The 24,273-nt window shown below is 41.4% G+C and overlaps 1 protein-coding gene across 1 annotated transcript in view; it reads left to right on the top strand.

Moving 5' to 3' along the window:
- LOC118451875 (PDZ and LIM domain protein 5-like) overlaps positions 1-24,273 on the top strand; it is a 44,317-nt gene that overhangs the window by 4,760 nt on the left and 15,284 nt on the right. Inside the window, exons 4-6 of the mRNA XM_035890333.1 lie at positions 141-335; positions 1,890-1,976; positions 13,304-13,488. Coding sequence (XP_035746226.1) covers positions 141-335; positions 1,890-1,976; positions 13,304-13,488 — 467 coding nt within the window. The remainder of the gene's footprint in view (positions 1-140; positions 336-1,889; positions 1,977-13,303; positions 13,489-24,273) is intronic.

The raw sequence follows: 24,273 nt of genomic DNA, 5'->3' as shown, positions 1-24,273 counted from the left end.
CACTGGTTCTTCTTACCAAAGATGCAAGAAAACCAGCTGGAAAGAGTTGGCCATTACCATCTAGGGTTTTTAATCAAATGGGAAATTTCTTCTCCATACATTGTCCCGTTATAATTACTTGTGAAATTAACATCAACTAGGGAAATAACTGCGGAGTTGCCTGCTCCAGATGCAGCAAGCTTTCTGACAGCTGATAAAGCGCCTTCTCTCCCCGTGAAGTGCACCGTGGCCACGCAGACCTCTGAGCTCCTCCTGCCCACCACCACGGCTGTGCAGCCACCTTTGGCATCCCCCCCTGTGGAAACAGCTCTCGTGCTGCCTCCCACTCCTGCCAGGTACATCCGAACCCACTGCCTTAAAAAGGCAGGCTCAGAAAACTCTAATTATACATAGGCTTTCACCTGATTTTTTTTTTTTTTTTTCATAATGATGCTATCAAGATGGAGCAGCTTACAGGTGTCTCCTGACCCTCACGCTGCTCTGGAAACTCATTGTAAAGAATTTTTTCCTTATATCTAGCCTAAACCTACCCCGATTTAGTTTAAAACCATTACCCCTTGTCCTAACGCAGCTGGCCCTACTAAAAAGGTTTTCCCCCTCTTTCCTATAGGCCCCCTTTAGGTACTGAAAGGCCGCAATCAGGTCTCCCCGCAGCCTTCTTTTCTCTAGACTGAACAAGCCCAACTCTCTCAGCCTGTCCTCATAGGAGAGGTGCTCCAGCCCTCGGATCATTTTAGTAGCCCTCTTCTGGACCCGCTCCAACACTTCCATGTCCTTCTTGTGCTGAGGGCTCCAGAGCTGGACGCAGTACTCTAGGTGAGGTCTCACCAGAGCTGAGTAGAGGGGCAGAATTACCTCCCTCGACCTGCTGGCCACGCTCCTCCTGATGCAGCCCAGAGTACGGTTGGCCTTCTGGGCTGCCAGGGCACATTGCCGGCTCATGTCCAGCTTTTTATCCACCAGCACCCCCAAGTCCCTCTCGGCAGGGCTGCTCTCAATCCTTTCTCCCCCCAGGCTGTATTGATACTGGGGGTTACCCCATCCCAGGTGCAGGACCTTGCACTTGGCCTTGTTGAACCTCATGAGGTTCACACAGGCCCACCTCTCCAGCCTGTCCAGGTCCCTCTGGATGACATCCCGGCCTTCTGGTGTGTCAACCGCACCACTCAGCTTGGTGTCATCTGCAAACTTGCTGAGGGTGCACTCTATCTCACTGTCCAAGTCATTGATGAAGATGTTGAACAGCACCGGTCCTAGTACGGACCCCCGTACTAGTACACAGTACCCCTAGTACGTACCCCGTACTAGGGGTACTGTGAGTAGCTTTTAGGCAACAGTTAGAAAAAGAGTTTGAAAATTAAAGTGGGCCTTACGTGGAGGCGGAGAAACCAGTCATGGGTAGGAGATTCAGTTGGAAGGTGACTTTGTCAAAAGATGGTGATGTGGGGTGAATATATAGTGTCAAAGTGTGGAAGAAGGTTTTTGGGGGAAGGCACAGCACAGTGTGCATAATGTATGATTCTTTGATATGACACATTTTACTGAACTTTTAACGTTTATTTCAAACGTTAGTCACCCTTGTTATAAAATGTGTATTTTTGAATTGTCCAGTAACCTGAAGTTCTTGGAGGAGAATACAGGTGTTAACTTTTGTAGTGACAGGACCTCCAGACTATAGTGTTTACCAACAGGGAAAGAAAGTGCTTCCTTCAGTAATTAACAATCAGGGATATTAAACCATAACTGTTCTTTTTCTTTTTTTTTTTTTTATGGGTAAGGAGGGCTTTTAAAAATCCTTAAATGAACTCCTCCTGAGCTTTAGTGAGCATTGCCAGAAGAGTAATAAGTGTTTGATTAATGACTTTTCTTCTCTTGCTGCTTTTGGACAGGCATGATACATCTCTGCCTACTTGCGAAACAAGTTATTTCAGTAAAATCTCAAGCTGTCAGTCTAAATCGTCCGTAAGTCATACAAGGTAAATCTTTTAAGGTATATCTACAGCAGACTGCTAGGTGTAAGCAAGGTTTTCAGGCAGCATTTTTGCATTTAAATCTGAGAAGTGGTGTAAAGTATAGTTGTGTAAGTGTTGGGAGTGTTTTGTTCGCTTCTGAAATATTTTTAAAAAATGCAGTTCTGTGGATAATCTTGAAATTTTGAAATAGAGCCTGGGTTATGGATTCACCATTGTAGAAATAATTTTGGAGCCAGTATGTTTTTCTGCTTTTATTTTTTGCCTGTTCACCATTCCTCCCAACCCAATTAATAAGTAGGGAAAATGAAAAGGGGGTGAGGAGCATGCTAAATTTGGTACGGGTGGCTAAAAATAGACCTACTGAAGTTATATCACCAAATATCGCAAAGCTTTCCATGTTTATTATTTGTTATGAAGAAGAGAAGCAAAATGATCTTCAGAGCTCTTTCTGTCAGCATCACGGAGGCTTAGATGGATCCATGTGGAGTGTCCTGGGATTCAGTGGGAATGTTCCAGGGGTGTGAGGCAAGAGTCTGGGATGGGGAATTTGAAGGCTGATAGATGCTGAATCCTGACTTGACAAGGAGAAAGTGTTATTTGTGGGTGAAAAAAATTGCTGTTTTCTGCATTAGTATTCAATTGGCTAATGCATTGCCTGATGTCTTTGTGAACTGGGAACCTACAGTCGCATAACTTTCCAGTGGTTCAGGCAGTCTGGTATTGTACTGTGTCTCTGTCAATCTTTCCTGCTTTCTCTGTTTTCTCCTCTGTTGGCTCAAAGCTTCTGTGCCAGAAAAGTACTGCTGGAAAATCCTTTGGGAAGTCTGCCCAAGTTTGGACCTGCTCCTCTTCCCATTCTTTCTCCTTTCAAGCAGAGATCAAAAATTAAGAGCGTGGCTGCTGCTGCTGTGTCTGCTGCCATTGCTGTCCGGGCCAGGTAGACATCAGCTTTAAAAGAAACGTTTTATAGCTTGATTTAAGAAAGTTCAGGCTCACACAAGAATAATCAGTTCCTGGCAGGATTGCAAAATGAGCTTTTTCACAATAGCGTGGTGGGCAAGTCGTTAGAATACATCCAAGGCTCCCATCCCCTATTTTTAGCTTAGCTCCAGGCTGCTGCTCTGAACCTTGGTGAGTAGTTCTGCCTTTCTGATCCTCATGATACCCACTTATGGTTCAGTCAGTAAACTAACTGTAACAAATACTTAAGTTACAGGGGTGACAAAGAATAATCTGCATATTTGAGTAACTTCTGGATGCTTGAAGACAATAACTCTGAGTTGCATCTAAATCTTTATTGCATTGCTTTTTATAGAGGCTTACTTAAACCAGTAGTCTCAAGTTTTTCAATCATGCACCCATAACAGTAAAAACTTTTTGAGCATGCATCTCCAATATATGTATATTTATGTGTTTCCTAATTATGTAAATGTCCTAATGTACTAGTACTAATGTACTATGTACATTATAAAGCATACACAAAAACCAGAAATTAAAAAAGGATGAGAAAAAGATGAAATAAACACTATTTAAAAATATTTTCTATTTTACTTTATTGATGGTAAAAATAAAATAAAAGGAAGTTTCTCTCACCCCAATGGGTTGTCTTGCACACTCCCTGTGGTGTGCGACCTCCACTTTGGGGACCGCTTATTTAGACATAATTTCTAAATCAGTTATTCTAGGTTCAGTTTCTCCATACTGCTACAGAATGTACAGGCTTTTCATTAGGGTTTTCGGGTTTGCAGTGGTCCCAGCTAACTTGAACTTTGCTTGGTCAGCTAGTTTGTTTACGTGATCTTTTTAAACGCTTGCTAGACTCTCCGAACCTAGTGTCTACCGCTCGCTCTTGGATGCCCTGCTCATCACACCTGTCACTAAACCTCCTCTGCAGGCCATCGGGCCCTCCAGGAAGTCCACAAGCGCTCTGGAGTTGAAAAAGAGCAAGAGGTATTGTCCGAGCACGGCACGTGGTTGGCATTTGAGGACTAGCAAGAAACTGGCTTCTCCTTCAAAGCCTGTTTCTGTTGTCTGCACGCTTGAAGCATTCTGCCTGTTGTGATCTTTGGCGCAAGGTCACCAACCCCAAATCCTCCTGGCTTTCACCTCTTTGCAGAACTAATCTGCACCCTGGTCCTGCCGGTGGTGTTTGTGCAAGTTCACCCTACTAAGCAAAGGTTTCCTCGCTTGCATCAGGTGCCCCTTCTGAGACGCATGGTGCTGTTTGTGTTGTGTTGCGTTGCGAACCTCCGAGGGAGGCACCGTCGCTCTAAAAATGCAGCTGGAGAAGAAACAGGGTATTCTGGCTTGAAACCTCTGTCTAGGTGAATTATTTGCAACAGTTCCTTGAGCAAGTAAGCGGCATGTTAGGCTGTGAGGGTGCTCAGGGAACAAAGAGCTGCTATATTTCAAAGCTCACTTCTAATGTATAAAATCAAATAACTGGCATGCAGTGCAGCAAATAGCTATTTTAAAACTTATTTGCTGTCTAGGTCCTTTGTTCCAGCGCTGATTCTGTTCAGTGCACAGGACTTTTTGTTCTCGTTTCCTGACCACAGCTCTGTTAATGCTGTAGAAAGCTGCTTTTATGTAATGGGCTTCAGCCTCAAAGGCAGAAATCTATTTGTTTATTTTACAGGATCGTATGTATTAAGTTGTGCTAAGGAAGAAATAATTTCTGGGTTTTCATGTACTTGCATTTTCACAAGAGTAAAAACCTTCTAGAGATAAGGCCCAATTATAAGTAGGACTGAAATCTACTTGATGTAAGATTGATTCTGCTCAGTAAGAAGTATTAGATCTTTTTCTCCTGTTTCATGGCTTCCGAGGTGACCTCAGTCACTAGAAAAGGCTAACGTAGCCCTAACTTTGGGGATATCCTGTGCAACATGCTCTAGGTGAACGTGCTTTAGCAGGGGGGTTGGACTAGATGATCTCCCCAGGTCCTTTCCAAGCCTTGCCATTCTGTGATCCTGTGATTCTGTGTGAGGGGAAATCGTAGTTATTAGACACCAGCAGACAATCGTAAGTTGTGTCAAATTTTCCGATGTTGTGGCATACCCACTTTAAAAAGATAAAGAATAATATTAACTTACAAATACTTACAGCGATACAACATAACCTTAAATATTAATTTTCTTTTTGCCACTGAGTGATACTTACTAGGAAATCCTTTTATTTGCACATCCAAAGGGAAATACTCCCCAGGAGTTCTGATACGGGTGCACCACAGATGAAGTCCAGGATGTGCTGCCAGCAAGACTTTATTCTTTAGCTGTGGTGTTTGTTTGCTGGTACCTTAGTAGAGCCAATGATAGCGGTGGAAAGGAGTTCCCTGACTTTCCTTTTCTTTCTTCCTTCACTCACTGAGGTGCATTGTGTATGGCATAAGCTGCAAATGAAGGTAGATTGTTACAAGAATGGAAACAGTCCCCTTCCTGATTCTGACACTGGCTATATGCTTATCCATCATTTGCTCACCATATAGGGAGAAATTCTTCTCATTTTGAGGATTTATTTTTGGAGATGGAAACACTTACTTCTGCTGGAAAGTTGAGATTCCCCGACTGGCTCTGTCCAGTTGCTCTCTCGTATGAGTATATGGGACTGCCCATCGGGAAAGGCAGAAAGCAATGCAGAACGTCTTTCATTCTGCTATAGCTAAAGTGCAATTTTGGAGGTTTTTCTCTGTTTCGCTCTTCTAGCTGGCAGAACTGGAAAGAGATGTGCCGGGGAGCCAGGAGGTATGCTGGGAATACAGAGACCATATAAGCTTGCCCAAAAGACCTTGTCGGTGTTAGATATATCAAGATCTGGGTTGAATGGCTTGAAAGAAACATCCATGGATTATTAGGGTTTTTAAAATGTTATTTCTAAACTTGTGAAAAACGGATTTTTCTCTTAAACCATTGCAACAGCCAGGTTATCCTGGTTCAGGTTGCTGCGTACCTGCTGGCATAAGGCCATACAGGAGGTATTTTCAGGCTGTTGGGGAATCCCAAATAGGACATGACCTCAAATTTGGGAAATGTGATGTAGTAGTACCATTAGTCTGAGAACATTATGCATAAATTGTATTTTTGAAGGATTTTTCCCAAAACAACTGGTGTTGATTTGAAGTTATCATACAACATACCAGGGTAATGATTTCTGTTTTCCTTGTTATCATCCTGTGCTGCCAGGACTGGGAAGGAGGAAGGGGTTGCCAGTAGATGGAGCCGTAGAAATGAAGCTTTGTGCTGCCTCATCCTAGTGAAAAAAAAGAACACAGCCCTATTATATGGTTTGAAAAACATGTAGGAAAAAGAGATAGAAGATGACAAATTACACTTACAATTTATTGTCAGTAAGTACCTATTCTCATTTAAGTTAAACAAAGATCAAGCAAACCCAATCAATTATATCAGAAAAAAAAGGAAAATAAATCTGGGAGAAATGTACCCAATGAGTGTGAGAAACTAGGTAATAAAATGTCTTTGCATTACTGTCCATCTAATGACATATTGTAATATGTGCACAAATAGAAGGCTGAAAAATTATTTGAAGTGGCAGCTCACTTTATCCCACAACACAATAGTTAATAAGGAAGGAGAGCTGAAATTTTATGTCCCATAACTATAGAGATGAATACACAGCATTGTATAGTAGAAGAACTTGTTCAAAAACCAACTCACTCAACCAAGAAAGCCAAGTAAATAAGCTTAAACAACTTTGGGGTTTGTGTTTTCCAGCTCTATCTTGTATAACTTTCATGAAAAGGTAATGAATCTATTTAACTGAGGTAGCTTAAGCTTGTTTGCATTACCTCTGGGGAAGAACTCAAGAAGGTTGTAGCTATAACAAAAACAGGGTTTCAGTTTTGTTCTGCAGTAGAGTTGCTCCAGAAATATTTCCCTTTTATTCCTCTCACTTCACAGTCTCTGTTCCAAAAAGCTGGCTGCCTTAAACTGCTCTGTACTGGGTAGCTGCCAGAAAACTCGACCTTTTTCTGACCTAATATCTGTTATTAACTGGCCTGAAGTGGTGCTGAAGATCCACACATTTTCTTCCCCTATCAGACTCCAAAAAAAGGACTTTTTTTTTTGGGGGGGGTGTAACAGCCATGAATCTTTCACTAGGCTAATTGTTCATCCTGATGGCAATGGAGATAGCCTTAAGTTTATGGGGGTTTCTGGTTGTTTTTTTAACACACTACGTATATGCAGCAAAGGAAATGATGTATTTAATATCTTGCATTTCCAAGAATTGGAGCTCTGCCCTAAAGTTAAATCACATGGCAAAGATACCGTGAAATTTTGGGAGATGCTAGCAAGAATGGACATTGACATGGCTTTTGCTTTATCTACCTGACACTATGCCACGTACAATTAGTTGAAAAGAGCACAGCCTGGCCTTGTGAGATAAACACTGGTGTTGACTCGGAGAATACTTATTCTGAAAGATGCTTTGAATTGTTTCTGTGTAGAGCACTGCTTACGGAAAGGTTACGTACACCCTCACTGTAACTTGATATGGAAATGCCTCCACCCCCATGACTTTCTCTGCTTTTTTTTTTTGGTTGTTTTTTTTTTTTAATCAGCGTTTTCTTCTTTCTTGCAAGGTATTGGAACACTGCTAGGTTAATGTGAGATGTAAACATGGTTTTAAAAAGCTGACTGAAGCCGTGGGTTTGCACTAGGGGTGGGAGCAAGGTCAGGACTCAGTATTTCTTGTCTTCTGTTTCTCTATTGTTACACCAGAAAGCCCTTGCGAAAAGGCATACGTGCTTCCCCTGTTTGCGGGGTTTTGTCATCATTCTCATACCTGGCTTTTTCTGGTCTCCTATATATGTCTTCAGCTAACATGTATTTTGATACTGGACAAAATAGATCATGTGATGTGTATGACTTAAACAACATAGCTTAAAACAAGAAACTGAGATCTGAGATTCAGGTTTACCTCAGCTGTGCTAGTACCTTGCTGTAAAGCTTTGGAGAAGCATCTGTGTAATGGTTTACTTGGCCTTAGGGCAGACAAATCGTTCTTCCCTTACTTTGAAGTTGCAAAGTTTCTCTAATAGAAATGTTTCAAAAAAATTGGTTTGTTTTTTGTGGTTTTTTTTTCCCCCCCTTCAGTGCTATATCAAACACCGTGTGTATATTTTAGAAGCCATTTATTCAGGTTTCTGCAGGGTGCTCAATGCCTTCTTGGGGTTAACGAGCAACCAACAGGCAGCAATGTGTAGTGTGAGGGAAGTCTTACTTTTTCATTAAACTGTTTTGGTTTTAGACGCCATAAAGCAGAATCAAGGCTATCATATTCCACTTGGTTGTGCCAGAAACCAAGAAGAGGGATTCGCTCACATCTTTTCTTTTTGTTTTGTCTTGTTTTGGTCTTTAAAGATTTAGTGTTCTTAAGGGAAAATAACCTCACAGAATTCCTGGCCATCTGAAGAAAGCATTTACAGACTGTCTCGTAGATACTGCATGACCTCTCCTGTCAGCAAGCTTCCTCAGACCACAGGGGACTTGTTCCTGACTCATGCAGTCATTCTGGACAAGAAGTGGGAGTTAAAGTATCATTTGTAATCCAGAGAACTATTAGGAAAATACTGATGTACCAGACTGAGCTCAGGGCTCAAGTGATGATGTTTACAGATGGATAACCTGGTATCTTGGGCTTGCTTGAGGAAAAAGTCCACCCGGACCTCTTGAACCTGCTTGGGAAAGTCTGAGAGACTTGGCCCTTGTTACCATTTTAGTGGTATTAGAAGTTACATGACGACAAGCTCCATTTCATTTTCAGTTAGGACCATAGCTGCTCTTTTGGCTCATAACAACATGACACATAGTTATCTTCTCTAAAGTATGTGTGAAGAAATTCTAGGCAGCATTATATAGGAGTTTCCATGGAAGGATGGAGGGGGGGTTAGGCACCTATGGCCCCAGACCATGTGTTTTTCTTCTCTGGGATTTTGGGGAGGGCATCAAAACCTCTAAATACATTCAGAAAGCTTTTCCAGTGCAATTTTCTTGAAATGCAGCTGAAATGTGTCCAGCCTTGTCTTGATGCGCCTGATTTGGGGAAGGAAGGGGGTGTGGTATCCCAGAGTAGTCTCTGAAAAACTGGTGTTTGTTTCACATGTGATCTGGACCCGCTTCCTCCCCTGCAGGTTCCTTCCCCATCGCCCCTTTTAGCATCCAAGAAGCTCTCAGGACCACATTCAGTGATGCGACAGTCATCTGGCAAATGTCTTTTTCTCCCTGTCCTCCTACCAAAAAACACAGTGTAACGCAGTGGTATTTGGGGAGGAAGATGAGGAGGAATAGCAGAGGAGTTACTGCTGGTTTTTTAGTCTGTTTTGCCCATTTCCACAGTGCTTTTGTTGATCAGGAGGGGGTAAGTCTGAGGAGCCTGTTGGGAGCTCTGGATAAAGTTTACGCTGGGACTAGAGCCCAATGTTTGTCCCCAGGTCTCAGACTGCCCCCTCTCCCTCCCCCGCCCCAAAAGTTCGTTCTTTTCCATACATGCCCTTATTCTGACAGAAGAGGGCTGGATTGTGCAGTAGGAATTGTTCTCCAAGAAAATTTAGGAGAGTGTTTCCTGTACGAGCTAGTCTATGTCAAAGATAGAGAGGTGTCTTCAGGTTGCTTCTTTGCTGGACTTTTTTTTGGGGGGGTTGCTTTTGCAATGTTTCTCTTGCAACCCACTTGAAGGATTATTTTGATTAATCTTCTCATAACCTATTAATTAAACACATCATGGGTTTTCAGGACACGAGACTCTTGAGTCAGTCAGGCTCATGTTCCACTGTTCCTTCATTCTTGCAGTGTAAAAATCCCTTGCCCAAAGCTTGACAGCAGAGCATTCATGTGTTGCAAGCAACATAGTCTTTCTTAAAATGGATGTGACTCTTGGTTGTATCAGTTTTCATCATGGAAAACTTTCATTTTTGCTGTAAGTATTCATCAGGTGGAGGAGGAAGCATTTAAGAGTTCTGAAACAGAGTTAAAAGGTTAAAGCTAGAGTTAGAAGGTAGGCTTGTCATTAATAACAGTACAAGTGGTTTGACATCAAAATGTGCTTGACCTGAAGCTGACCTATGAGTGTCATCTAGGAAGTCTGAGAAAGCCACTCGTGTGGAACTTGGTAAATACACGGTTTATCATTCCTCCTTCAGTTTTCTGTTGATGACACCGAATGGCAGATGGGAGCTCTCTTCCATAACCGGTTCATTTTCTTGAATTTCTGTGTATATTTTTGTCTCTTCAACCATGTATGTTCTAGGTAACAAGTCTTGGGTAGTCATTGTAGAATATCCTAGTGAGTTACAAAATACTAGTGGGCCTGATTGTGTGTATTGTACAGCCACTTCGTAGAAGGTAAGTGTGCTTCTGAAAAGATACATAGCTATATTTATAAAGATGGATTAAAAATAACTGGAGTTTGAGTGTGTAGAAGAACGTAAAGTAAAATGTTGAGGAAGTAATTTTGAAGCACGAATTTGAAGAAGTTTAGCACTTAAAAGGCTGAACATCTCCACGGTGCAGCGCTTCTTTGAAAGTGAGACAAAGATGGATCTATTTTTCTCTCTGTGGAGAACCTCTGCACGTGTGCTCCCAGGCAACTGTGTGATTAGAGGCTGTAATACAGGAAAACCCGTGCGTGCGCTGTTTCCTGCAGGCCACCATAGGTGGGCAATATCCCACTGGAGAGACTTGCCAAGCTGCAGTAGCAGCCTGCCTGTTAAATTAACACGCTGTAGTGTGAACTTGAGTTGGTTCAACTCTTGCTTGAAAGAACCAGGCACAAAGTACAAAGGGTGTCCAAGTCCTGTCAGAAGTTTTGCCTTGAGGCCAACACAATCCCCTCTGTCAGATTGATGGCTCCAGGCTTTTCCCTTGGAAAGCTTCTCTGTAGGATAGGCTCCTGGCACATGAACCGCCAGAGGTGGTCAAAAATCACAGGTGGTTTTATGGCTGGGTTTATCATTGTCTTTTAGTTTGGGGTCATTAGGATTCACCCTTCCAGACCTTTCATTTTCTAAATGAAAACCTAAGTGTCTCCAATAATCTGTTGCTTCAGGAACTAGCGTACCATGTCATGCACAAGCCTCAGCATTAAACCACGAACATGGCAACGGTGGAAGTACAAATCGACATTACAGCTAGCCTCGTGGCTAGTGTCCGTGTGCTTCCTCACCTATACCTACTAAAAGGCTGCAGTTTGCCAGCAGCTGGCCTCAGCCATTTCTACAGTTTTCTATCCTTCTTCTGCTTGCACGATACCCTTTTTGCTTGTCTTGCATCCTTTTTTGCTTGTTAAGTAGCCTCTTCTGTTGAAAGACAGCTGCTGGCTCAGCAAGATTTTCTTATGACAGATGATTTATATGATTTATGATTTATATGATCCAGACAAAGGCAGTAAAGAGGTGCTAGATTTGAAAAGCCATTTGACAAGTGGTGATGAGTCTTTTGGATGGAGGAGGAGGAAATTTCCTTTTTTTAGGACCGACAGTGTTTTGAGAATTCTTAAGGTTGTAATGGGGCTCTGGCCTGGAGTGGGTTTGATGGGCTACGTGTCAAATGTACTCAGCAGTATAGAAGGAGATTTCTGTTACACTGAAGTTGCAGACACACGCTTTTTTCATAGTGGAAGCCAGTCCTAAACTACCTTGTCTTCAACTAGTGAGCCTGCTACTTACTGTCAGAGGATGGCTTCCTACCCTTTTTCTTTCAGTCTGCAACAGTGCTTTTATGCAGTACATCCCTGCTGTTCCAAAAGCTGTTGTTAAAAAGATTTGTATCCTAAGCATTTAAGGAGTCTTAACGTGTACCTTAAATGCCTCCATTTGTGCTATACAAATGTCTTTAAATATCTTTTAACATTTGAACGGAACAGAATGCAAGGTCTCGCGTTGTGCTTCACTGGGCTTGTGCACGCTGCATATAGCAAATCCATCAGTGTCAGTTCGGCACGGCTACCGCTCTTATCAAAAGCCTACAAATGCAATAGCTGTTACTCATTAAACTGATCATTCAGATGTATTCTCTAAACTGGGGATCTTTTACCCCTTAACCAGAAGAAGATTCTAAATACTTCAATTATTAACCCTGTAAATCTAAAGACAAAAAAAACGAGGTTATGAACTTGCCTTTTGGCCTCATGGTGTATTCAAGTCCTTGCATGTCGTATGGCCAAAGCAATATTGTGTAGGTGCGATACTTATAAAGTGAAAATAGCTCAAGGATTTTTACTTTATGAAGCTGGCACAATCTATAATTGTGTGAATGACCCCAGTGAAACATGCACAATACACATGTGCTGTAAATTTGTTTCTCTTCAATAGAGGAAAGAACACAAGGCTTCTAATGTGCTAACTGATGGGTTTCCAGATTGCACAAAATATGTATTTGGCATTGTTTTGGCTGTATTTTGCAATGTTGTTGAGTTCATTTCCTGGTTTTGTGATCCTCTTAGTTTGCAAATGACTCTCATTAGCAATTACTCTCTACTTTAAAGATTTTTTTTTTTTAATGAAAATACTTGTTTTCAGCTTCTCAAAGGCAAGTATCTATTATACAAATACTGTTACACTGCATAAAAATTTTGTTATAATAACTTTCTCCTTCTTGAACAGCCTCTGGAAATAAGAAATGAAAAATTTTCTTGCTGGCAATGTAATTAGTGGCTACTTACACTCTACGTGAATTGTGATTAAGTGTAGTTTTCATCATGCATGTTTTTAAGTAGCTAAAAGAGTTCTGCTAACCCTTAAAATATAAAAGCAGCTGTAAACTGCTCTAAAGAGGCAATATAAAATATTGTGCATGTTGTTTAACGAATGAAGAAACTTACAGCTCTCTTAAAATACTTAATCGTCTGGGGGAGCAGTGGCCCACAGAAGAAAATTGCATATAATTAAGTCACTTTTAGATTGATGGGTTTTATTAAGGTCTACAAGTATAATCTGAATATATGACTATTTCCCTACTGTCCAAGAAAGAAAAAAAAAGTATTGAAAAAGTCTGGGAGTGTACCAAATTGATAGTAAGGGTTCTGCTTTAACCTATATCCCGCCAACAATTATTTTAAATGGAATTTGTGAAGGGATTTAGATGCCTATACTGACTTCTGGCAGAAATTGTGTCCATTTTTTTAACAGACAGCTTGAAAATATAACTTCCACAGCATTGTCCTGTGGTGGTCGCCCCAGCATCGGTGGTGACAGAGTAGTGGGTGCTGCTCTGTTGCACCAGGGTGTGGGGATGTTGCTCCACGTCTCCGTTTCACAAATGCTCTTGTCCTAGCAAGAAATGCATTTTAATTTTTCCTCCCTTGCTTCTGAACAGCGATTCCCTGGAGGCTACCCAGTCCGCTGCCTTTACAGCCGCCTCGGCGAGGAGCATGCCCGCCCGCCAAGAAAATGCCGACGTGAGACCTGCTCCCGCCAGCACTGCATCTGCTGCAGCCCTCAAGCCAACGGGAGCCCCGGGCGCTGCCAAGTACTCAAGCTGGCAGCCTGCAAACCAAGCAGGTAACTTTCTGCAAGGCTTTTCCTTGTTCACTTAAAGACCTTTGGATAGCTCAGAAAAATGTACTTCGCCATGGGTGTGAAAACAGCAGCCTTCAAACGGCTGTTTGTGTGTTTTGAGTACGGGGCAGTTTGTTTAGAAAAAAGAAGAGGAAAAACACCTTGAGCAGCTTTAGCAAACCAGTAGCCCTTTGTAAGTAGCCTCACAGATGTAATTCGTTTCACAAGCAAGCAAAATCAGATGTCTCTGACCTCAGTTAAAAGCATATATACCAATCGAATATATATGTATACACCTCAGTTTCGTTCAACTTGGCACTCCCCATGTGACTGTAAATTCAACAGAGCATATTCTGTGCCATTTCAGGGCTGGGAATATCAAGAGATGTGTTTTCCAAGTGATCTTTTCTGAAGTAGGTGTTAATTTAAAAAAAAGAAAAGAAAAGAAAAAAAAAAGGCTAGAACATTAGAGTGGTTATGTATTTGGCATTTGTAGGTTTTATTTGAGCAGGGTGCCAGGGTATCGCAGAGGTTTGTGATATGGAGATGTGTTTCAAGGCAGGTTCTTGCAAGGACAGTTTAAATAGCTATTAACTTTGAACGTAGTTTGGTGATTCTTACCCCTTTAAACCAGCACCAAAATGTCTTATGTTTGGAAAGCATGCCGTTTTCATTATGGACACCTCTATGTTATAACCATATCTGTATTAAGAAATGCTATGTTTCTAATTGTGTACCTATATTTCTGTAATATCACATACAGTAATTCTGGGTAATCTTTCAATGTAACTTGTTTCTTAAATTGACTCAGTCTTTGGTGCCGAACTAAACTTGGGTAGTGATTTCAAAGGATCTGGGCAATCTGTGTTAATAATTAAGCTTTAACTGCCAATTTTTCTTGTAAGAATGAGGTAAAAATTCTTGATTCTCCTTCTGACGGGATCTAAGGTGTTAAATAGCTTTTATTTTTTCTTTTTAGTTCTACTCTTAAGGGGTTTCCCTCTTTAAAGGTATATCCAGTCCAGAAAAGGAACTACAGAGGCCCTGGCATAAAAAAAAAAAAGATAAAACATACGGTGTTAATGCTGTGTGTTTTATATTGGCTTTGGCACGCCTGGTTAAATTACTGTTGTGCCTGGTAACAAATGTATTTTGTTTTGGACATGCTGTTCTGCTAGCAAGCCTCAAGATGGCAATACACTGTCATTTCTATACTTTCCCATCAAATAACAAGTATATTTTTAAGGACAAGGTAAAGACTTATTTAAATGTAGATCAGTTTAATTCTAGCATTGTTTTACTTCTTTGAGTTTGCTATCATTAGAGGAAAAAAAAACCCAACTATTTTCAAAGTTACATTTTTGGTAGCATGTGTAATTAAGACAAGCATTTGTGGGAATATGATAATCCTGCACTTTTATAAGTGACTGATTGTGCTACGTTTGGTGTAACTCTTTTTCTGTCTTGCCAAGTGATAAATTTATTTCATTTGCACAGAAACCACCTGTCAGCTTGGGCTTTCAGTAGTACCATACCCATTTTTTAGTATGTTGGTAGGTGTTTCATTGCTAAATCCTACTAGCATGCTTTAGTATTAATATGTCTTTTCTCCTATTTTTTTATTTTTTTTTTATTTTTATGATGGACACATGAAGGAGAAAGATCTATAAGGATGAATTAAATTACACTTGATTCCATACTTCTCTAAAAATCTGTGCCAGTGCTCTGGATAATATGAAGTTGTCTTTTTTCACATTAGAGTTACCAAATAGGTAGGTGAGGGGTAAAGCCAGCCAGAGCATTTTTGGATGCTGTGTTCCAGAATAGCTTACAAAAAACTTACTAAATTCATACTGATAGAGAAGCTGGTGGAAGGCAAGGGTTGTGAAGATGTCAGGTCTGTGCTGCCTTGCAGTAGTGGCCTGGGGTGTAGTGCTTAACTTCCAAAGCAGCAAAGCCATCACCTCCCCCAAAAATAGTGGGGGAGCCAGAAATAAAAACTGTAGGAAAGAGAGGCATTGAAAACTCCAAAGTTTCCTAAAATGGGGAAGCACAGAAGTAAAAATATCCAAAGTTTTGCTGTACCTGAGCTTACTCAATAAGGCTGAAAGCAGCAGCCTGACAGGTAAAACTGTTCCAATAGCTGAGTGTTTTGATAAAATTAGTCAGATGTTGAAAAAAACCAAAACTCTACCTGTTTCAGGGCATGTTTGGACTTCAGTCATTAATTCTGCTATTTGTTTGCAGTCTGTGAGCATAAATGTTCTTTAAAGTAAAATTGCCAGTGCTTCACAGGCCAAACAGAATTTGTCTTCGTAGATCATAGCCCTGACAAAATTTTAAACAAACAAAAAAAACCCCCTCCTGTTGAGCCTGATTGATTTCATAGTTGAAGTCTAGCTTGGGAAATAATTAGAAGGAAGACATACTCTTACATAAATGTGTATATCAGTATGCTATTAATAGCAGGAACTTATTTGGAGTACAGTATTGTAGCTCTAATAGCACTCATCCTTCTAATGAATACTGTATGTAGCACCAAGTTGTTTCCATAGCAAAGCAGATACGTTTCAGGATTTTTGTTTTGTCTGGGGAAGCTGTAATCTGCTGTTTGATGGCATGGCATGAATATTACCAGTACTTGTATTTATTAAGATGTCTGACTACACAGATAAGTCATTTTGATCAGACAGCATCTTTTAGTTTATTATCTGGAATCTGCCTTTCTTGGATAGACCACCAGAGAATCCCCCTTTTTTTTTTTTTTTTTATTGAAAGTAGCATGGTTTTGGTTTTGAGTTTTGGTTTAGGGTTTTGGATTTTTTTGGTGTTGTGGTTTTTTGGGTTTTTTTTTGGTTTTGTGAGGTTTTTTATCTTTTGAGATTCTTCAGAGATGCCTAAAGGTGTCAAAGGGTTTTTGTTGGAACTGAGGTATGATCTCCATTGATCTCTATTTCATGGCCTGGCAAGAAGAAGGTCTGGAGGAAACAGGTGGTCTAAAATGAATGGCTGAGGTAGCAAATCCGGAGGTGCTTCAGGCACTGGGTTTCTCTGTACAGGAGTCAGTGGTGATCCAAGCGATCTCGCAGTGATAGCACCCTTGGAGCTGAGCTATCCTCATCTGCTGTTGGAGGGCACTCATAGGGTACCCACGAACGCTACTGTGCTAGTCACCCACTGTGAAGGTAACAGGTTTTATCCCTCTCTGGAATAAAATCCTGATATTACAGGATTCCTCAGTGGTTTGGTAGAGGAAATGAGGGATGGCTGCCTCACGCTTACTTTTAAGGCATGGGTAGGAAGCTGGATAAGCAGGATAAAAGCCTGGATTGTCAAACAAATGAACAAAAAAAGTCTGATCATTGGCGCATTGGGTGCAGAGGGAGTTGAAGATGCAGGGCAGGTGGGGTGTGCACACAATGCAGTGGTGGCATCTGCCTGGACAGAGGTTTCCAGATGGCGCATTTGCTATCAGCCTCTCTTGTCTGTATTGCTGATTTTTTCAATTGCAGTAAGTCAAATTGTGGCAGTTACTGTGTGTTAAGTGCACAGTCTAGAATTTATAGTCGTTCTCACTTCATTTGTGTTGAGCTATGATACTCTGTTCACCCACCAGAGGGAGACGCTTTTTACAAGGTCATACTCAATTTCAAAAAAAAAATTGCCCACAACATCCCAGCTACATCGCAGGGAGTTACGTTGCTATTTGTTAGCTAAGCATTACCCTACGCTTCTGTAGCACGCATTGCTCACCCCTAAGGAACCCCAAGGCATTTTACAGTCCTGGTACCGCGTGCAAGCACACGATGCACACACGGGAATGGCTCTCGCCCACCACTGCCACGCAGTCACTGCTTGGGTGAAAACGTAACAGCTGCTTGTCAGCACGCTGTAACACGCCATGGCATCTTGAAAGGAAGTGAATAGCACCGTGGCAAATTGAAACTGCTGGGACAATTTAAGAAAGTATAATTACCCAATAGATGCAGTTACACAAACTGGAGTTTGGCCAGGAGATGAACTGTTCTCGTGGAAAGCGCAGCAGGAGCTGCAATGGTCAGAAGTGGTTGGGACTTCCAGCGTTAAGTTCTCACGCGAAATCGCCTCCTCTTTCCCGGCATCTTCGAAACGCTGTTGTCGGAGGGCGAGCTGCTGGCGCAGTGGGGATCAGAGAAGCCGGGCACCAGGCACCGCGCTGCCAGCACCATCCAGGAGCTCCTGCCTTCCCATCCAGGAGCTGGGCAGGCAGCATCCTGCTTCACTGGCAGGGGTCTGGTGGGATCGTGGGGGTCCGGTGGTGAGCTGGTACAGCTGGTGGCCAGAAAAGCTGTTCTATTGCTTGGAGGGGAGGCTTTCATTGCAATTGGTGACCTTCATTGCTCCTGGGCTTGGCAGCTGAGTACGAGGATGGGATGAGGAGCGTTTGTGATAGAAGCGTGCAAAGCTTGCAGTTCTAAGCGACCGGTTACCCGCACATGCCAATTTCGTTATTCCCAGGGTTTCTCTCAGCCTGATACCAGTGGGATATATAATCCCTTTCCAGTGGAGCTGCTTGGGAATGTCAGCATATTCTGCAATACCCACAACTGTCAGTTGCCTAATCCCGAGCCAGCACATGTGTTAAGCACATGCTCCCTTCAGCAGAGGGAACACACTTGGAAGCTAACTGTAAGCTTAGAAAAATTGCTCCCCAGGCAACTTTGTTTGAAAAATTCTGCTATTTCCTTGCAGTTGTTTCCGTGTGTTTGGTAGACTTGCATTTACCATCTCTGGAGTTATCCTTAGCGTGCCGTCTTGCTGCATTTTTTTTTTTTTCTATTTTCCATTCCCTCAATAACTTTAAGAGCAGAAGAAAATACAAGCCTGCTCCTAGGTGTGATTTGACATCCTGTCCTGCATATACTGACAGTTTGGGTCTCTGTCTCCTTCCCTGAGACTTATTCTGTAGAGTTTTACTAAGGAAAATGGGGTAAAAATCCAGACCGTATCAGACAGGGGAGCTTGGCCATAAGGTCAAGGAGTATGAAGCTGGGGAGAAGGAAGAAGGGAGGCACCAAGGTTTATTGTGCTATTGCAAAATGCTTGTCCTACTAGTAATGCCTTGCTCAAGACCTGTAAAGGGGTGAACTGTGGCACTTTCTGTTCTTATCACCTTTGTGTTTCTGTGTTCCATTTTAATTATCCCAGCCCCTGTCTCAGTTCTGTTGACCTTACAGGCCACACTTACTGGGTAAGTTAAGTTGATGGCCCACCAGCTTTGCAAATACTTTTGGATGGCAAAGGTAACTGAACTATTCTGTCAGCATCACCTTGTTCGTAAACTTCTGCCATTTTGTTTTTAGGGCCATGTCATCCCAACTTGTTTCCTTTGTAGAACAGGAAATTAAAGGCAGGAGCAATTATTACAGGGGTTCGAAGGGCTACATTGAGGTCTGTGAGGGTCCACTGAGGACCATGGTCTGAACTTGGGGAAGAAACTGGAGTAACACTGCAAGTTGTTAAGGCAAATGCTTGTATTGTTGGTAAGGCCTCTGCTAGAAAGAGTCCTAAAATATAAACAGTTCCAGTATTTTTCACTGAAGAAGATTGCTAAAGATTCCTCCTCCAGGATGCAGTCACCATTCATAAAACCAGAAAGTCTTTCCGTAAAAGTGGTATGTTTGACAGGTCAAAACACAAAAGCTTCCCGATCCTGGTGTATGGACTGTTATTCTTATTAATTTTTCATCTAATCTAAATGGTTATATCGTCATGTGACAGAAAACCACAAGAATGTATTCTTACAAGTTAAGTAATGTGAAGTCACTTAGCCAAGCAAAACCCATTGTGAAACCAGAGTAATTTATAAATGTCAACCTTAATTTGATGGTAGTATGAAATTGTAACTCCTGCAGACATGGTGAAAAAAATGACTGTTTCTAAAACTTGAATGTTTATATTTAAGAAGGGGCAGATCATAGTAACAATGCGGAAATGTACCACCTACTTGTTGGAGGCAGAATGACCAGGTGCACCTCACTACAGGACCTTAACAGAAACTCATTTTTCAGTTACAAATATGACCTTTGACAATCTTCCTGTGGTTTGGTGTTGCTAAATTCATGTGCTGCTGCAGCAAGCTGTGCACTTAAATTAATTGCATACATAAATCAGATAGATGCATGTTCCTTTCTCTAGTCATTTAAACAGAGGTGAAGAGATTATTTGTCTCTGGTTATTTCACACCCATTGAGTGGCAATATTCACCAACTTGCAAATTTAGATGCTCGTCATCTTTGTTTTCTTAAAAAGCAACTAGCCTGTCGTCATGGGCTGGCTCGCCCGATCAGTTCCCTTTCATTCATTAGCACCAGCTCAGAGCAGGGATGTGCCTACGTTCAGGTGTAGGACATCCAAAAATTAGGCCTAATATTTGTTCAACAAATGAAAAGTCAATATTCCTCTGGTAAATGCATTCTTACCACTATTCAATGTTAAACATCATGAAACTGGCAGATAATCTGCATGTGAGGAGACCTCATGCTCTCCGCAGGCATAGTTAAGCTGTTGAGGTCAAAACAGGAGCTAAAAGCAAGGGAGGCAAAACGTTATTGGCAGAAAGCTACCAAACGGATTCCTGAACGGTCACTCCAGAGAAATGAGAGAGTATGGTACAGGTCTTCATATTCTCTTTCTCCTCGAGGCACGTTTTCGGTAAAAGTGACACCAGTTGTGCCAAATTTGTGACGGTATGTGATAGAACAAATCACAAGGAGACAGGCTGAGAGAGCCAAACCCACCGTACTCGTTTTAATTAAGATGCTTTACAGCTAATTTAGCCGGAGCCTTTCCAGTTGAGAGGCTGGTTGCTAGCGCAGGAACTAGCCCCTCCAGTTGCAGGGGTCGTTGAAATTGGGCCGGGGTGGCACCTGTTGTGATTTTCCACGGGGCACATACCAGCCTTTGCGGGCATTTGAAGACATGATAATGGTTTAATCCTCCTTGGGGAGTTTTATTTGTGGTTTTGGGTTTTTTTCCTCCCCTCTCGCTTGTCCTGTAGCTTCCTCTGTTGAACTTGTGTGATTTCACGTGGGCCTGGGGGTGGGTGGGGGGTTATATACGGCTAATGTAATGAGCTGACAGCCGAGCTTTTCAGACACGTTGCTTCATCCGGCCATCTGTTTGGTTTGGAGGGAAGGAACAGGAAGATTTCTTACTGTACAGATATATTAAGAAAAGTCAGAAAATTGGACATACGAAGCTTTATATTTTCCATTTATAATACAGTAGTTTGATAGCAGCGTATAAATCACTGAATTAGAACACTTTAAAATGAAGTTCTGGCACTCCCACCGCCTAAAGTAGCATTGTTATTTATAGATATTACATGAAGCCTGATGTTATGTTTAAGTGAGCGTTAAACAGTTCAGGCTGTTGTATTGTTGCTACGTACCGGAGAACCTCTGTCAAAGTGACTTTGGCACGAGCACGTATCCGCCTTTCTCCCTTTGTCTTCCAAACCTTTCTCCAGTGTTTGCAGTTATCCATGTGCTCAGCGATGGAACAGCCTATTGTTAGTCAGGCGAGGGCAAAGTCACACTGGGATTTTTGAAAAAGAAAAAAAAAAGCCAGTTCTTTACCTTGCCTAAAACTTTGTTAAATATTAAACTAGCCATACCAAGGAGTTTAGTGAAAGCAAACACTGAGGGTTTGCTAAACTTAAGCCCAATAAAGTAGAAAGTTAATAGTCGGGTACAGAGTGTTTTCTGTTTTAGAAAAGCCAGCTATGACAATACACAAGTGCAAATCAATGGTGCCTTAGAAGGTTTAATTAAAGAGAGCGAAGGTGAAGCCAAGACTGCAAAACTCTGAAATCACAGAGAGCTTTTCATGACTCGTGGAGAACCCAAGCATCTCCAACATTCAGGGTAGAATAGCTCCTGATGAGGTGTGTAATTCTTTATAAATTAGAATTTCTTTTATTTATTGTATTTACTTATTATAATTTATAATTCTACATAGCACCCACAAAGGTTGCTGCACCCTGTCCCATTTTACACAATGAAGGTGGCGCCCAGAAAATACATGGCGAGATTGTGTCGTGAGGCAGCTGGAGTTGTTTCCTTTTCTCTCCCCACTCCGCCATCGCTCGCAATTAAAAATGTGCGTGCACCTCACCAGATCTTGGGTACCAGGGCACCGCCCCAGCGCTCTTTGAGAACAGAGCTGCTGATGGGATCCAAAGTCATATATGTAAACTCTAAAAAGGCAAGGATAAAGCACAAACCAAGGAGGGCTCAAACTGATTGCCAAGAGTCGAGAGGTCTTTGCTTGGATTGAGCGTAATAATTTGTACCGACCTTGTTAATGCTGGTGTGCCCTGGTAAAATTAGCTTCTCATTGCAAGGAAAAACACCTGCATAAGTTTTCAGGGCCTGATGTTTTTTCTTTAAATTATGTGGTTGTGTTTTGATCTGATGGGTTTCGAAGGGAACAGGGAAGAGAAAGGAGAGGAGGAGAACAGAGGAACTCTGAGAGTGTCCCCTTCCTCTCTGCTTGCAGAAAAATCGTCTTGTCCAGCAGAGGAGTTAACTTGCTGTGTAAGTAGAAGGGATGGTTAGGAAACATCAATGTTCATTCTAAACAAGAAAACAGACCTAATATTTGAAACTCCGTAGCTACAAAAGGTGGAATATTGTTGGGGAAAAAATACTGAGAATTCATACAGGTTTTAAGTAGGGAACTAATAGAGGATTTTTAAAAGAAAAAAAAAAAAACACAAATCAAACAAGCAAAAACACAAAAATACCACCACCACCAAAAAAATGCTCTGTGGGTTTCAGTGGAAGTAATGAACATTTGCTAAAATTACCGGAGTGTTAAAGGCATGTTTCTGGCCTATGGAAAGACAGAAGTGGGCAATAAAGGCTGTCCTCAGGCTGGTGTTCAGATAAGAATGAGGAAGATAAAAGACTGAGGCAAATCAAGCGGTGAGAAACGGATAATGATCTATGGTGGAAAAAAAAAATCTAGTAGAACAACTGTTGAAAGTTTACAAAGAAACCAGTATAATAAATGTGGTGAAATAGCTGTTACTGTACTTCACTGGTATATTTTCTTTAATAAGAGTATGGATCTAAAGGCAATGGAAGCAGACTAATTCCTCTTCTTTAGGATGAAAAATCGGAACCGAAAGAAACTTGAGTCCCCTTCAGAACAGGACTAGGGGGGAATAATACTTCTCAAGACCAATGAGGTCTTAATGTGAATACCAGCAAAGAGAAAAATATCCCTTGAGAGAAGGCTGTTGGGACAAATTGTGAGCATGGGCAGGGAGCTACGCTGGCCTCGAGAGATGGAAGGAGAGAGTGTTTAATAAAATGCTTTAAGGTCTTGCTTTTCAAGGATTTTTGAGCAGAAGGCAACCTTTTCAGTCTTAGTTCTCAGCTGCTGATGGCATCCGCAGTCATCAATTAGATATTTTTCCCATCATAGTAGACCAAATAGTGACATAAATTTACAAATGACAGGCGGAAAGCATTTTAGAACTTAGTTTTTATCCAGAATCCAAAAATATTCTGGCAAATATAGACGTACCTGAAGGCTTAGGGGTTATTTTTTATTCCCCTTACTCTGTTTGCATTCTGGCTGTGACCCTGCGGGAGTCCTGCATCTGTTGGTGGTCTGGGCATTGAACTTGAGTTCACGGATTTCAGTGGAAGTAGAGTGAGTCCATTTGCCTTCGCTGGTCCTCAACATTAAATGCCCAGCTTGTTCTTGCTTAGGCCCCACCTCTTGCTTAACACAGTACTAATTTGTGTGGTTTATAGTACGGTTTGCTTAAAAGAGAATTTTTGTTTTAATGTAGAGTCATTAATAGACTGAAGTTATTTCCCAGGCTGATGGACTATCTCCATCTCTCCTTTTTTAGTGCTTTGAATAACTCAGAAATTACTGATTTGTCTAGCAACTCTGAGAGAAAAGTTTATGTAGACAAATCCTGCTCCTGGCCAGTAGTAACTTAAAAGTTGGGTAGTGTTCAGAAAAGCATCATTCATAAAAACAGTGTTAATGAAAGCTGTAATAAGACCAAAGAAAAGGGAGTAATCATGGTGTGTGTAGTTATTTTTCCCTTTAAGCAAGCAGAAGGACTTTTTTTAACTACACAGTGCAAACCAGAGCTAGCTGATATGTCTGAATGGGCTTTGGGATTTGGCAGATAACTCAAGCAGAAATCAGCGATATGCTAGAAGTTGTGCTGCAATTTGATTTATGGTGAAAGCAGTCTTCAAACAGATTTGGGTTTAGTGTGTGTTTTTGTCTTCTCATTAAATGGGAACTGAAAATTAGAAGGCCATGTGTGATGACAGAGGAGGAAAGTGCTATTAATCAAAACCACTTTTGTTCATGTCTTCAAAGCCTTTCTGCCACCTTTTCCATTTTTGTCTGTTCCTATGTCTTCAGTTTAGCAGGAATTTATAATCTAAAATGAACTACAGTAGCAGAGTGACTTGTTCAAGATCAAGTGCTCTTATTCCTAAATACTTTCTACTCAGGAATGCTGAATGTTTCTAGAATCAAGATGTTGCTTTTTCAAGATGTTGCAAATTAATTAATTGTATGTTAAATATAGCCAATGTCTTGTATTTAAAAAAAACAAACAAACAACAAAAACAGAGTAAAAAATCCCTGATGTGCTCTTATACTTTTTGCTACTTCAGATACTGAAAAGGATCCAAAAATAATCTCAGTCTTGAAATTACCTGATCTGAGAAAATTTGATGAACCATCCAGTTAGACAAAAAAAGG

The sequence above is a fragment of the Egretta garzetta genome, unplaced genomic scaffold (genome assembly GCF_000687185.1).
Source record: "Egretta garzetta isolate BGI_Z169 unplaced genomic scaffold, ASM68718v1 scaffold72, whole genome shotgun sequence".
NCBI lineage: Eukaryota > Metazoa > Chordata > Aves > Pelecaniformes > Ardeidae > Egretta > Egretta garzetta.
The sequence above is the reverse complement of the archived record's forward strand: the minus strand, read 5'-3'. Positions and strand labels throughout refer to the sequence as shown.